At 42.5% G+C, this 16,362-nt stretch overlaps 1 protein-coding gene across 2 annotated transcripts in view; it reads right to left on the bottom strand.

Annotated features, from left to right (window-relative positions):
- The window catches only part of DOK5 (docking protein 5), a 126,521-nt gene extending 110,552 nt beyond the window's left edge, over window positions 1–15,969 (bottom strand). Inside the window, exon 1 of one of the 2 annotated variants that reach the window (XM_019726052.3) lies at window positions 15,525–15,969. In XM_019726052.3, the coding sequence (XP_019581611.1) occupies window positions 15,525–15,590 (66 nt within the window). In that variant the 5' untranslated portion in view covers window positions 15,591–15,969. Of the gene's footprint in view, window positions 1–15,107; window positions 15,245–15,524 lie in introns of those variants that run through there. The other variant, XM_019726053.3, reaches the window with a different exon arrangement.
- Between the last annotated feature and the right edge of the window lie 393 nt (window positions 15,970–16,362).

A 16,362-nucleotide genomic window follows, 5' to 3' on the forward strand; every position in this document is an offset into this window, starting at 1 on the left:
GTAAAATGAAAAACTGCTAATTTCTAATTCTGTATGCCTAATGCCCATCTCAAATCACAATCACAAAATCCCTGGAATAAATGACCTTAACTTGCGGGAAGCTGACCCATTATTTGAGTGAATATTTGAGCAATTAGTCTAACAAAAGGATTTTTTCGTCTTTGATATATTCAAGTCCATCTATCTCTGAAAAATAAGTTTCAAAGTTAAACACCAGTAGAATGCCCAATCTCCTTCACACGCACTTTATCCTGTACCCCTCTCTCTCCAACAAATTTAACTTTACAAATTTATTTCTGTACGATGAAGAACTTTTTCAATCCCATGTGTAAAACTGTCAATCTCATTAAAAGGTAGTCCAGCAGCCCGGGGAAATGTACTTCTTTCTAAATCTTTAATCAATCTCGAAACATCTGCCAGTCAGCATACCTTCTGTGACGCCAACATTTTACAAATGTTCCCCAGAAACTCGCAATTGCCCAATGAAATTGACAGCTCTGAAAAAAACCAAATTGTCTCCTCTCAGTGAGTGGTCTACTTGATGACCCCACGGCCTGTTCATGATTAAAGTGGAATCAAATCCACAGACAAACGCATCTTCCTTTCCTCTGGCTATAACAAGCTTTAACCAGAATTCTTTCATGGTTGATGTAAACAGGTACTCAGGAAAAAGAACTGCACCGAGGTCTTTCAAGCAATAAAAGCTAAATGAATATGCATGTAAATCTTGCCCACTCTTTACGTGGAGCTCCTTCCACCCAGAGAAAAACATGGTTGATACTAATAATGTCCAAATTCAATGTGATGAACCAATGGAAGTATTTCCTTCACGCATTCATTAGATGAAGCTATTGAAGAGATTGGAGCATTTTAACAACAATAGTAAATGAAATAAGCCACCAAACTTTCATTTTATGAAAATAAAACTAAAGAACCATTTTAGTTTTGAGAACACTGGGTGAAATACAGGGAGACACCATGGGCCAACAAATCAAGTGAAAAAAACGTATGCTTAGAAATGGTCTTGGATCCCTTTTTGGAAGGCTGAGCTAAAGCTGCAGATTTTCAATTACAAATCAGGTTGCTGCAAGTTGAGTTTGCCAGGAATCTGAATCTAAGGAGATTTGCATTCAGAAGTTTAGTGGGGCGATCACAAGAGCAACACCTCGGATGGAGTCCAGGGGACATGTCAGCTGTGACGTACTCTCAACAATGTCCTCTGAAGACTCCCCACACACACGCATGAACCTGGATGTCTGCAGAGTTGTCCCAAGCTGGGGTAGTCACTGCATGTGGGCTGTGCCTAAGGAAAGTGGCTTTGCTTTTGGCCAGGTAGCTTTTTTCATCATCAGCCGCAAGATGTCATTTTATATAACACTCCCTATCACTCCCGCTGGGAAGAGAAATGTTTCAGTCCTGGAAGGGTGGGGTGGAGATCTGGGGGGGCACATCCAATGCCCACTCCACAGGTCTCACCCAACCCCAGTCCCCATTCCACAGTCAGGCAAGGGATGCTGAAATGTCAAGCCCAATGGGAACGGGTAAATAATCCGAGATGATGATGGTGAAAAAACTGGGGTCCTGCTAAGGAATCCAACTGGAATGTTGATGGGGACTTGGGTAAGTACACGGAGTCTCCACCCTCTTCCCAGAAGGTCTACTAATCAATGAGGCACAACAATAAAGCTAAGAACGGGGGAGGAATTCTTCCAGTCTTCCATCTACTCATTGAATAAAGTTATTGAACCTCCCCCACCCCCACCATATGGGAAAAAGCAAGAAGCGTGATGAGAACAAACGGCGCCCTTGTGGAGCTCACAGACTAGTGAGGGTGAAAGGATCAACACTTTACTCTCAAGACGGGCATTTTAAAATGGCTATGAGTGTAATGAAGAAACAGAGCAGCAGGGTCCAACGGAATTCTCCACAAGGATGCAAATACTGTGTATGTGTGCTGCCCAATTCAAGAGCCACTAATGCAATGTGGCTATTGAAGCACTTGAAATACGGCTAGTGTGAATGAGGAATTGAATGTTTTTACTTTTATTTAATTTTAATTAATTTAAATTTCAAGGTCCACATGGGGCCCGTGGCTTCTCCCACCATTGAGATGGGGGATGGTGCTAGGAGAGCATCTCCAACACAATGAATGACACACCAGCTGTGATTTTCAGGATGAGAAGGTAGTAGAGAAAGTAAAAGGAAGAATTTTCTAATCAACGAAAAAGCGTACGTGGGGGCGGCCGGATGGCTCAGTTGATTAGAGCGCGAGCTCTCAACAACAAGGTTGCCAGTTCGATTCTCGCAGGGGATGGTGGGCTGCACCCCCCGCAACTAAGATTGAAAACAGCGACTGGACTTGGAGCTGAGCTGCGCCAACCACAACGAGATTGAAAGACAACGACTTGACTTGGAGCTGATGGGCCCTGGAGAAACACACTGTCCCCTAATATACCCCAATTAAAAAAAAAAAAAAAGTGTATGTGAAGGCAGTAACAAAGGAAAGAGAGCTCGGCCACAAGAGGAACTAAAGGGAGTATGTTGGCTTGAGTACGGATTGCGGGGTGTGGCGATTTGAGCCCTGATTTGGGGGCACGATGATTCGAACAATGATTTGAGTGGTATGAGATAGGGCAGGGTCCAGACCACAGTGGCCTTAGTACATTGCAGAATATTTAGGTGTAAGGAGAAGGCATTCGAGAGTTTTAACGCAAAGGGAGGATAGGGTTGGGTCTGATTTTTTAGGTGACCTAATTTGCTATAAACAGAATAGGTTTGGGAGAGGGGCTTGAGCCAAGGAAGGAGGCAGGAGAACATCCTTGAAAGGACACACACACACACACACACACACACACACACGTCAGGGCTGGCAGAAACAAGGTCTCTGAGCTCCCTGAGTGGGAGACTACCTGGTACAACCCCTTGGAAGGAAATCTGGCTCTATTTATCAAAACTGTAAATGTTTGTATACAACTTTGCGAGAGCAACTTCCTTTTTAGGGTTTCTCTTAGACACATAGAATCATGGACATGTAAGTGTGTGCACAAAGATGGTACTACTTCGTTGTTTAATTAGCAAAAGTTAGAAGTTACCTGAAAATGTCCAGTATTAGTCTGAACTAATTAAAGAAATGTGGAACAACCAAATAAATGAATGTTGGGCATCCATAAAAATTTTTGTAAAGTGCCCCAACATAAGTTAAAAGTAAAGGGACAGTGTATATACGTAATAATATTAAAGAATACGAGCACGTATGTGCAAAAACAAACTATATACACACAAACACACGCATTTTCATGTATGCCTGTGCATAAATATCTCCAGACATATATACAAGAGTCTGCCTCGAATGGCTACGTCTGAAGTAGGAGGGAAATTTCCTCTTCATTCTATTCTTTTTCTTTTTGCATTATTTTATTTCTTTACCATGTGCATGTAATGTAAAACACTACTTAAAAAGAATTGATAAATATACCATCTTTTGTTCGTGGTAGAATGGACCTTTTTTCCTTTTTCTTTTTTTTTTCTTTTGCCAGAAATTCAATTCTGCCATTTGAAATCCAAAGTCATACATTTGAAAAGCTTCCTGCTCTTGTTTTGGGCCTAAGACATGTCACAGCAACAGGGTGGCATCCAAAGTTTTCTCCGCTATTTTCCACTCAGGAGGCCAACGATGGGGCACTGGGGAGACCAACTTGGGGCTAAAGAGACTGTTTCGTGTGCTTGCTATGCTCTTTGCACCCACAATCACACTTCTGGCTTGGAGGCGGCCTGCTGGTGAGAGAGGAAGGTCAGACATTTATGTCTCCGTTTTGCCACAATGGAAGCCGAGGTATGAGAAGTTCAGGGACACGCTCTGGTCACAGCAGACGGCCAGCAGCACGACAGGGTCAAAATCAGGCCCTTCTCATTCCAGCCAGGTTTCTCTTCTCCATGTATTTTCCCTGCACTGAGCACTGCAGGTGGGAGACTGCAAAAAGGCTACAAACCAAATCACCCAAGAGAATCCCACAAAACTCTTGGAATTCCTTGGGATTTCCGAACATGTGTACACATCATATGCTAGGGTTCCTGTCTGTTTCATAATTTAATATGCAAAATGTTATCTTAGGGTTTCAGTCATTTACTTAACTGTGTATTGAGCACCTACTATGTGCCCAGGCACTATTCTAGCCACTGAGAATTCAGCCATGAACAAAACAGAAAAAAGATCTTACCCTCTCCATGCTCAGAGGCCAGTAGAAGAAACGAACACTAAAGAAACGAATAATTGAAAAAACTATTACAATGGTGAGGAACGAGCCCGAAACAAACAAAAAGGGGGTGAGACAGAGAATGTCTGAGCGAGGCCACCCGCAACTGGATGGTCAAACAACTCTCTGAGAGGTGACTTCCAGGCTGATAACTGAAAAGCCAGCCATGGGAGAGCGTTACAGATAAACAGAAGCATCAAGTGCAAAGGATGTGAAGGAAAAAGAGCGTGTCCTGTGAAGGCCAGAAGGGAGCTCACGTGACTGGAGCTGAGAGAGAAAAGAGAGGCTCAAGACTCCGAATTAAGCAAGGTCTTGTGGTTCTTGATATATATGGAATATTCAGAAATTATATATTCTATCAGGAAAAACATTAACATCTTCCCTCCCAGCTAGACCCACTGGAAGCATCTTATAAGACTGACCAAGCTAAGAAAAGTATTGGTTAGGCTACATTAGTCAATATGTATTTATTTGAGTCAATAGATATATCCTTTTACCCAATATATATTGATCAAATTTCCAATTTTATACTTATTTTTAGATTAAAAATAACAAATAGTTACAGTTAACATATGATGTATCATATCTTCTAGGTCACTTTTATATAGCATTTCCCAGGAAGGTGCTTTTCTAAGGAAGTAAATCATCTTCTATGGGTTTCTAAACCCTTACTTAATAACTACTTTTTAAGTTGAGTAAATATCACTCTTAAAAGAAAAAAAGATTACAAAACTAAAAAGATTCAAATCATAAAATTGCCAAGAACCCAGTCTAATACTTGAGAAAAATCTATATACAAATGGGTCCATTTCTCACCTATTTGACTAGCAGGCCCTTGAAAAAGAGCACTTTTTGCAAGATGAGAGGAAAGGGGCATTCTCATAGCGTGCTGGGGCACACCCTCCAACACAACGTGGATAAAACTTTACATCTGAAGATGCTTGGGCAATGAGCCCCACTTCTAAGAATTGATTCACCAATATGGTCATCACTGGGTGAGATGAGGGGTGGTCTGCGGCAATGTTTATAACAGAGGAAGACAAGGAATTACTCAATGCTCCAAAAGAGATGCAGCTGGAATTCAAATCCAGGCTCTGCCATGTTGTGTGACCAGGACAAAAACTTAACTTCTCGGGAATGATCTGTAAAATGGGCATAAAAATAACACCTACATCATGCACATATTCAATAATGGAAGGAAGGAAGGAAGGAAGGAAGGAAGGAAGGAAGGAAGGAAGGAAGGAAGGAAGGAAGGAAGGAAGGGAGGAAGGATAAGTAAATAAATATATTCGATGTATCCATATACTGAAATCCTACCTAATTCTTGAAAAGCATGATATCCTGTTTCCCTGAAAATAAGACCGAGCCGGACAATCAGCTCTAATGCGTCTTTTGGAGCAAAAATTAATATAAGACCCGGTATTATATTGTATATTATATTATATTAAAGACCTGGTCTTTTATTATAGTAAAATAAGACCGGGTCTTATATTAATTTTTGCTCCAAAAGATGCATTAGAGCTGATTGTCCGGCTAGGTCTTATTTTTGGGGGAAACACGGTATGTTGCTAAGTAAGAAAACGATTGTGTAGAAGAGTATGTAATTATATATTATGCACATACATACACACGCTAATTTTTTATACATAGACTATTCTGGAAGACACTATTCACAGTGATTGCTTCTGGGGAAGGGAACTAGATGACTCCTGGGGACAAGGATGAAAGGAAATCTTATCATTCGATGCTATAAACCTTGAACCTTTAAATTGTGTCCCAAGTGTACATATTACTCATTCCCAAAAGCATCAAATAAAACTTAATTTTAAGAAGGTCAATCCAAACTTCCACTGTTAACTGCTGTATTCCCTGATGCTGAATTTGCAGGTTATATACTAACAATATTTATGAGAAATTCTAGAACATTCTACCACTCGAGAATAGAATCTACAACAAATGTAGGTGGGGATGGACATAGGCACAGCTTTCTATTTGTCGTCTTATATTTGAATACCGCATTGTATTTTTCTGACCTGCCAGTAAAATCATTCATTCATTCAATCAGCAAATATTAAGTATTTACTATGGGTTAAAAACTGGGATACAGCAGTGAACAAGATAGCCAAGGTCTTACAGAACTTACATCCTAGTGGGAGAAAACGTAACCAAAAAAAGGAGGAGGAGGAGGAGGAGAAGAAATTATCTGGCACAAAAATAAGAAAATGAATCTTAAGATATCCTATGCATATGCTTAAATTAGAGCAATGTTCCAAAGGGCTATAGGTAGAAGACTTTAGATGTGGTGGTCAGGGCAGACCATTTTGAGGCAGGAAGTAAAAAGCGAAAATCTGGATACCAAGAGGGAACCACCAGCCAGGAAAAAATCAGAGAAGATCCGCCATTAGTGGAGAAGACAGATTCAAAGAACAAAGACCTCTCCAGCAGCAAACTCTCAGGGAAATGTTCCTTTCAAACCTCCCTTCACACCACATTTTGCATCTGAATTAACAGCTATGTATAGAAGATCTGACTAGTTTCCTAACATGTAGATTTGGGGGTCACTGTTGGTGAAATACAACCCAGGCTCAAAAATGGTTCTTTTGCAAATTAGCCCAAATATCTGCATATTGGCAGAAAAAAGGTCCCTGGAAACCCCAAGAAATTGTTCATATGAAGGGTAAATTTTGCTAGAGGATTCAAAGAGGTATGATTTCTTAAAGGTTTTTTTAAACAAATTTCTTTTGAGTTAATGTGTGGCACTAAGATAATAAAATGCATTTTAAGACTTTAATTGCTTTGCTAAACAGAGAAAATTATAGTAAGTAAAACTTTGGATTCAAAGTAGTGTTTTAATTTAATTTGAGTTAGTCCATTCATAAAACAGGCTAATTTCTCTTTCTATTAACCACTAAAGTATTCATTGTATATATGACTGAAAGGAAGATAAGATAAAGGTTTAGACAAATTTGGGATAAGTTTGGGGGGGGGGCGTTGGGGTGAGAAGTTTCACACCCATGGTGACATGAGACGGGAGTTCCTTTAGAGGATGGTATTGAATACATGGGATATTTTTTCTTAAGACCCACATGACTGAAAAGGATTAACATCCAGAATACATTTTAAAAACTGTCAAAACTCAATAGTTAAAAAACAAACAATCCAATTAAAAAAATGGACACAAAACAGGAGTAGGCATTTTACTAAAATGTAAATACAGATGGCAAATAAGCAGGTGAAAAGATGCTCAACATCACTGCCCACTAGGGAAATGCAAATTAAAACCACAATGAGATACCCATACATATATCTCAGCAGGTCTAAAATAAAAACTAGAGACAACACCGAAAAATGGTGACAACATCAAATTCTTGCCAGGACACAGACTGGATCACTCATGCATTGCTGGTGTGAATGTGAAATGGTAAAACCATCGTGAAAAACAATTTGGCCATTTCTTAAAAAAACTAACCAGGCAGCTATCAATAGAACCCACCAACTGCTCTCCTGGGTATTTATCTAGAGGTATGAAAACTTACGTTCATGCAAAAACCCACACACAGTGTTTCTATCAGATTTATTCATGACAGCCCCAAACTGCAAACCACCACTCCAAAATGGAATTCACCTTCAACAGGTGAAATGGCTATAACAAATTATGCTGCGTCCACACCATGAAAAAAGGAAGCCCAAAAGGTTACATACTATATGGTTCCATTTATATGATATTCTTGAAATGATAAAATTGCAGAAATGGAAAACAGATTAGTGGTTGTCAGGGCGTTAGGGTTGTGGAATTGGGGAGCCCAAGGGGCAGCTGTAAAAGGAGGAAGTGGTACCATGCAAAGGTCTGGCTGCCTGCTACTTGACAAAGTTAAAAATCAAGAGCCAAGGTTGGTGGAAAGAAAAGCAGGCTGATTGAGACTGCCAACTTTCCAGGACCATGGCAGAGTCCTGTCGAAAGGCCATCTCCCCTTCCTAGAAGGGACAGAAGGTTTTATAGGTACACAAGAAGAACAAAGGAAAGGGGGAGTCGGTCAGGCAGGTCCAAGGGCTGTCCCGGACCTGCCTGACCGGGGTCTGGCCCGTTTTAAGATAATGTTATCTCTGGACTCCGCCACCGAGGTCTGGGGCTTTGTGTGTCACTAGCGAAAACTACAAGGGAGTTGCAAAACCCATTCCAGTGTCCTGAGGATTAAGAAATTGCTCTTTTCGGGTTAATCCATGAAATGGATTACCGAGGCATGTGTAGACTTAGGAAAGGGAACAAAACAGACTTTTAAATCAATTAGTGAGGGGAGAAACAAAAAGAAAACAGTGGACTATCAGGGTGAATCTAACTGCAAACTAATTATTGATTCACTGAGTTTCACCCTCACGGAAGGACCCCGCCGTGAGGGAATGTCCCGTCTGTATCTTGACTGTAGCAATGTCAGTAAACCAGCTGTGAAACTGCACTACAGACTTGAAAGATGTCTGTGGGGGAAGCTGGATAAAGGACGGGGGATATCTCTCTGTATTATTATTTACAATTGCACATGAACCTACTATTATCTAAAACTAAAAATAATAATAATTTAAAAAATGAGACAGTGGTTCTTAACCTTTTGGAAGATGCAGAGGGTAGGAGGTGAGAGGGTCTGGGCCAGGGAGGTCCAAACTCTGAAAATCTGATAGAAGCTCTGAAGCATCATCTGAGAACAAAAATCTCCTGCATCCTCTCTCCAGAGCCTGTTCAAGGACTCCACTCAAGAACATAATACGCACAGCTAACACTTGTGTTCTCCGGGATCCAGGGCATAAGCAGAGGCTCAGAACACCAGGAAAATAAAGATAGTCCCCTCCCCACCTGCTCAGTAAAAATCAGCATCCAAATACTTATCCAAACTGTAGCCATCTGCCTGCTAGAAAGAAGCTATTTTAACTTCAACGTTCGCATGGATCTGTGGCATTTCTAAACTCACAATTTCGTTTCGAAATTCACAGAAACAGGGGGTGGCAGGAGGAGGGCATCAGAATCTCTTCCTGGCTTAGACTCTCCAAAGATTTCTTTCTAACTGACTGGAATCACATTCCTGGAGTAAGAGGAAAATCAAAATTGTCCATCCTCATTTCGCAAACAGGGAGCAGGGAGAGATTGGAAGATATCTTTTCTCTTCAACGTTTGACCTGTTACTCAGACTAGTTCACCTTAAAATTAGAGTGAATATATTAATTTCAAGTTAACAGTGTAAGTCCAGAATTAGAATGTTAATTCCTTGAGGATGTTTGACTGCACCTGTCTCACTTAAAGATGGTTTATCCTGAGCTTAACAGTAGTACCGTGTTTCCCCGAAAAAAAGACTGGGCCTTATATTAATTTTTTCTCCAAAAGACGCAGTAGGGCTTATGTTCAGAGGATGTCACTCTGAAAAATCACACTAGGGCTTGTTTTCTAGTTAGGTCTTATTTTCGGGGAAACACGGTAGGCACTCAACGAATAGTTGATGAGTGATACAATAAATGGCAGCAAATATATCCCCAATGAAACTTAAATTCTTAAAATACCAAAGTTAATGATTCCCCAACAAAATTACAAAACTGCTTAAAAATAAATATTTCTAGTCATCTAATGAATATGACCAAAAAAAAAAAAAAAATACATTGGCAGATGTGGGGAAAGCCATCACATCAGGAATTTGGTTTATATCTACACACGACAAAGTCCCTGAATTGGCCATTCTTTGCTTAAATCAGTTTTGGGGCTGACGATTAAAAGCTGATTTTATGCATAATTAATCCCACCATCCACATGGACCACTGAATGACAGTAGCTAAAATACCAGCTGGAAAGTACTCCCAACATGGAAACCGGTGAAGTTGATTCAAATGGGGTCCAACGCCTGCGTAGTCTTGACTTTGGCCTGCGTATTCTATCTGACCATAAAATCTCACTCCTGATAAAGTTATCTCCAAGGTCTCTTTCTCCTGAGGAAGAAAACCCACACTTCATATATGTTACTGAATGGCCATGTGTGTTGGTGTGTGCACACGTGTGTACAGATACGTGTGCACCAAGAGTATATGGTGAATTTGTTCTACTTCTATGATTTTCATGTTATATTTATAACTTTGTCACGGTGCCACGAAAATGCAGATTCCTGATCATCTGTAAATCCAAAACCTCCAAATGAAATAGTAGGGCCTCTTCGGCACACTGGGGTCGGGTGAAACACAGCAACAGAGGGGTGAGAAATCTGTCTTCCTAAAATCTGGCCATTAACTAACCAATTTTTCAAATTCATTCTCTGCCACCCAGAAAAACCCCAAATGAACAGAAAGACCTCCCAGTCTGATGAGCTCACTCAAACCAAAGTTCCATGGGGACGATTTTTTTTCTTTCTGTCCTTGGTATCTCTGCCATTTATCTAAGGATCATGAAAAACCTTACAATGGCACATATTCCTTCTATAGCTGGCATCACGGGCAAACACTGTCTGTGCTGGTATGCTATTTATGGATATTAAGTTTGTTTTCCTAACTAATCATCTAGTTCTTTGTGGGTGAGAGCTATGCAGTAGAAGCAGTGGAAACAATAACCAGCTCAGTGCCACTGTCCTCTAACAGTACGGGAGTGGTAAGCGTGAGAGCAGTAATAAACATTAATTGGGTTTCCACCACATCCAGCATTGTGTTAAGCCCTTTTATGAGGGTCATTTATTAGGGAGGTATTATGAGTCTCGCTATTTTCACAGAAGACTGAGGCTTACAAATGTTAAATAACTCATTAAACGTCACATAACCGGCCAGGGAATTGGAATTTTGACAGTCTCATGTCAGAGAATATGCTTTTAAACCAGTACACAGTGATAGATTCGTTCATTCACCCAACACACCTTCATCGAGTGCCTGGTCTCTGTTGGGCACTGTTCCAGGCGGGGGGGGGGGGGGGGGGGGTGCAGCTATAATATAATTAAAAGAGAATTCCCAGCCTTCGTGGAGTCTCACATGGTATTTGAGAGATACAGGCAATCGACAAGGAAAATATACAGACCAGTATATGATGTGGATGATAAGTCTAGAGAGAAAAACAGGAAGGGATAGAAGGGGAGGAGGAGGGAGGAAACAAAACTGTGCCCAGAAGGCTTCAACAAGAAGGTGGCATTTGAGGAAAGGCTGAAGGGGGGAAGGGCGGGCGCCTGGGGGAACAGCACTCCAAGCAGAGAGAACAGCAACAGAAAAGGATCCGAGTCAGCATGGGGTCTCAGAGCTCCTGCCAAAGCTTTTCCTGTGATTTGCAAGGAAAGACACTGGTGGTTTGAGCCAGAGAGACAAATTAGGAGGTTCCTGCAATATTACAAGGAGGAGATGACGGGGCCTTGGGCCAGGGTGGTAAGAGTAGATGGTGTGAGAGAGAGTCGGATTCTAGATCTGTTTCAAAGAGTCCACAGAATCTGCTGATGATGGGTTGTGGCAGTGAGAGAGGAGGGAAGGCAAGAGAAATGACACGAATGTTTGCTTGCCTGCTTACTTGATTTTTACCAGGGCAACTAAAATGTTGGGACCTCTAGTGGCTGAGATGCAGACTCCTGTAGAAGCCGGTTTGGAGAAATCAATCAAGGGTTTGGACTCAGAAGTCTGAGACATCTGTCAGACCTCCAGGTTGAGAAATGGACTACACAGGAGAGGAGCTCCTTGGTAGACAGAGCACACAGGCGTATTTCGAGATGAGCAATGGAGGGGTTGAGTGCAGAGAAACAGAATAAGTCTGCATTTAAACTCTGAGGCTTGGATGGTGGACAAGTCATAGCAATTATTGACTGGGAAGTCCTCTCGGTGGTAAAGGAAGAAACCAAATGAGGACAGTTCGAATGTGCCATTTAATCACACACTCAGCCAGGTTAATGATGTACAAATCGCTCGATTCACCACTCAGCTAAGAATAAATTTTGAGGTCCTTTTGTGGACTAGCCAAATAATAGTAGACAGCTGCTCCCCTTCCCTCCCCACAGCCCCCCAAATAGTAACATGGACATTCCTGAACAAATGCTGTACCAGGGCACAGCTTGAGACCTCCACGAACCAATGGAGATTAAGCTAGAGAATTAAGATGTGAAGATACTGAGATTTTTGAGTTGCATATGTTGAATTTCATTAAGCTTTTCTATGTTCAAAGACAGAAGTCAACACATATTCAATTGCTCAGCCGCTTGAACTGTTTAGGATCTCAACTAAAGATGACCACTTATCCACCACCCATTTGAATGGGGATGGTCTTAGAATGTTTCCTGTCCCATTAAAAGAATAAATAACTTAAATGTATATAATGTGTAAAAGTTTCATCCAATGAGAATGTCTACAGCTGCAGAAACATTTATGCTTTAGGGCACTTCTAGATCTAAGGATAAGAAAATCAATAATCCCTATATCCGTCCACCAATCCAAACTCATCTTTGTTTCTATAAAAGACATAATACAATCAGAATCAGTGTTGTGTGCTTTCATTGCATTTTCACAGGTATTAGCTCATTAATGCTCCCAATATAACTCAATAGTGTTCACTGTACAGGTTAGAAAACTGAGGCCAAGAGAGGTCAAGGGTCATAGAGCTAATGAGTAATAGAAACAGAATTTGTTCTCTTCTTTTTCCAAATCCAAGGGAGCATTTCTTGGCACAACAGCTGCTTACCATGAAATGCTGTTTTCTTGTTTAATTATAAACCCTCCTAAACACGGTTCTAATCCGCAGACACTTGTCTGGATTCCATTAATAAAACCACTATGTCATATTAGTTCCTAAAGAGGCTTATGAATTGCGCAGTCATGCCTTCACTCTGTAGTTCTGTGCCAATTTCAATGTGCACGTCCAGAGTGCCCACCCTGTACAGACGCAGTGCCCTCCCTCTCCTTGAGACTTACACGTGTTGCATGCTGTTTTAGGCTGTACACAGCCTAGCTAAATACCATTAACATTTCTCACTTTGGACAGAGGGTCCCTACACCATTGTTCCAAAGCAGTCTTTACCATTACTAGCAGCCGCCATTTCAAACTTTAGTTTGTACCGCTTTCTGACAACTCTGTAACCAGCCTCCTTGGTTTATGTACATACATCATATCATAAGAACATTTTGTTAAAAAATGAACTAGTGATAAAACCAATGTGAACAAGTAAGACCAGATTTCTTTGATTATATTTTTGACCTTTTCTCTCCATGAGCAATATACCATCATTCAACAGATATTCAAAATGTATTTGAGTGTTAACACAGACGAAAGGAATAAATCCTGAGAAAGTATGCTGCTCGTGGGCATCCAAAATACTGTAAAATATAAAATGAATGCAAATTAAACTATATTTCCTTTCCTTCTGCTTCAAATATCTGTCCATAAACATTGGCACACACATAGGACTATATTGTGTCAGTTGTAATAATATAGAAAAATAATCTCAATTACTATAAGCTAGAAAGTTATGGTAACTCGTCTTTCAAATAAATCACCATGTGTCACAATTTGGCATAAACCCCGATCCTTATGAATAATTCACATTTTGTGCATTAATAATGCATAGCCTCTTCCTATTGGAATGTTCCCAACCACAGAATGGATCTCTCTTAACAATTTCCTCAACTGACATGACAGTAAATCTAAAATCAGAATGGTGTTTTTGAACACTGCCTTTCATATCGTAATACTCTGGTTGGCCCATAAGGTTATCAAAAATATAAAGTTCCTATTATTTCTTGCCATTTGCATGAGAGTCACTCAGTTAAGTACCCCAACAATAGTTGCTCCTGCTGATGAGAATATCTGCATAGCAAAAAAGAAAATCAAGGAAACTTAAGCAGGGGAGATAGGGTTTGATTAGTTCTGTTACATTTCTCCCTAATTATATATTTATATATTCACAATAACAAGGGACATAATTACTAAAAGATGGTAACCAGCAGAGAAAGAAAGAAAAGAAGGAAAAGAAAGACAAGAAAGAAAGAAAGAAAGAAAGAAAGAAAGAAGGAAGGAAGGAAAGAAGGAAGGAAGGAAGGAAGGAAGGAAGGAAGGAAGGAAGGGGACTAAAACAAATCAGGGAAGAGTTTTTAATAGCTACACATGTTTCCCATCAGGTTTTCCTTTCTAGCTGTTTACCACGGTAAAATTTCCTTTGACTTTTCAGTAAAATTATCTGGCATGCAAAAAAAAAAAAAAAAAAAAAATCCAAAGACCAAATAAGAGAAAGGTGCCAGTGACATATATCTGTAGAGAAAGACATTTATCACTATAACTCTACTCCCACTGAGGGCCATTCCAGACCATTACTGACATTATCAAACAAAGACAGAATAATACTTGACACAAGGCAAAGAGAAATGGGGTAGTTTGAAACTAAAAAAAAAAAAAAAAAAAATTATTCCAGGATCCTCCCCCGCCCTCAGGAATTCCTTCGCCGTCACTCCAGCCCAAAGACGGGCGGAATGAGTGCCCTCTGAAGTTCCATCAATGAACGGGGAAAAGAGAGGGAGTTTTAAGACAGCAGCCATCCGTGTGCCAACATCTGGCCCCTACAAGTACCCTTCGCTTAATTCATTCATTCTTTTAGTACTTATTTAAGGAGCACTTGCTCAGGACCAGGTATTAGGTTCCACCCTAAATAACCTTCCAGTGGTTCCACTGTGTATTCCAGCAGCAGATACCCGCCACCCAGGCTAAGGACAGGGGCCCATTCGGATTCGGCTATCTACCCCAAGTTGGCCTGAGCAGAGGCCACCCACACCGCCTTTGCCAACACCTGCGACGGAGGTGGGTCACTGTGCCATTCCTGCATCCTGAAGAGACCTTTCCCTGGGCACAAACCTCTCCCTGGGGCCACATGGGTCACTGACCTTGTTCACAGCCAGCCGACCCATCCGATGGAAAAGTTAAGTTGGCGGCGAGTGGGAAGAGGGGCACCGGGGGCATCCGGCGAGCTCAGCACCCGCCCGGGTTCTCAGCGCTAACTCCCATGGCTACCGAGAAATATTTATTGCGAGTCGATGGGCTCCAGTGGCTATTGAAGCCGAACACGCGGCCACCGTCAGAAAGCCAAGTCATCCGAGAGATAAAGATAGATCCATTACATACCTAGAGCTGGCCTGACCGCGGCGGCGCCCGGAGGTGTGGATTCCGGCGGAGACAACCACAGCGCAACCCTCCAGCGCGCGGCCGGGCGTTCTGCCTCCTCCCTGCGAGGATGCTGGCTCCGGAGAAAGACAATTGAACCAGCGAACAGAAGAGAGAAAAAAAAAAGGATTGATACTCACCCCTAGGCGTCTGCTCCTGATCCTCACGTACCCTTGCTTCACTATATCATTGAAATTGGAAGCCATCCCGGACAGCCGGTGACCCCCTCACCCAAGCGCACGCACCCTAAGTGGCTTTGGGGAGGGTGGAGGGCAGGGTCAAGGGAAGGCGTGGGGGCGGGGGAGAAAGTTGAGGAGGTGAAGCTGCTTCGGCTGCTGCTCGGCGTGGCTTTAGAACGCGCACATCACTTTCTCTGCCCTCCCCCCCCCCAACCCTGAAAGTGGGCGGCCGGCTTGCAGCCACTTTGGGGGAGCGCAGAGAGCGCGGCGCGCGAGGCGAGGCTGGAGCGCCGGCGTCAGCTGACTCATCAGCCAGCCTGCCAGGAGGAGGAGCGGCGGCTGCTCAGGGATCCAGCCCTGCCTCCTCCCCCGGCCCAGGAGGAGGAAGAGGAGGAAGAGGAAGGAGTCGGGTCGAAGGGGAGGAGCCCCGCGGGTCCCCGCGCCCGACGGTGGCCACCCGCAGGCTCGCACCCTCCCCTGGTCCCCCCTCCTCCACCTGGCCCCGCCCGCTTCCCCCACCGATCACTCCCCTCCTCCTGGACCCCCGAGCGAGCCCTGCCTCCACCCCCACCCCCACCCCTCCTTCACCTCGCTGACAGCCCACCCAGATAACGCTCCCTCTCTTTCAGCGCCTTGGCTTATTTTAGAAGGAGAGGAAATTTCACTTTTTCCCCACCTCCTCCTACCTTGCCTTTCCCTTCAGCCTCATCTCTTCCCTGAAAAGGGCTGGTTTTTACCTCTGTTGTGCGTGTGTGTGTTGGGGTGGGGTGGGGGGTTGTTGCCAAGGTTTGCCTTGACC

Source organism: Rhinolophus sinicus, chromosome 13, assembly GCF_057876585.1.
Source record: "Rhinolophus sinicus isolate RSI-liver-muscle chromosome 13, RSI-T2T, whole genome shotgun sequence".
NCBI lineage: Eukaryota > Metazoa > Chordata > Mammalia > Chiroptera > Rhinolophidae > Rhinolophus > Rhinolophus sinicus.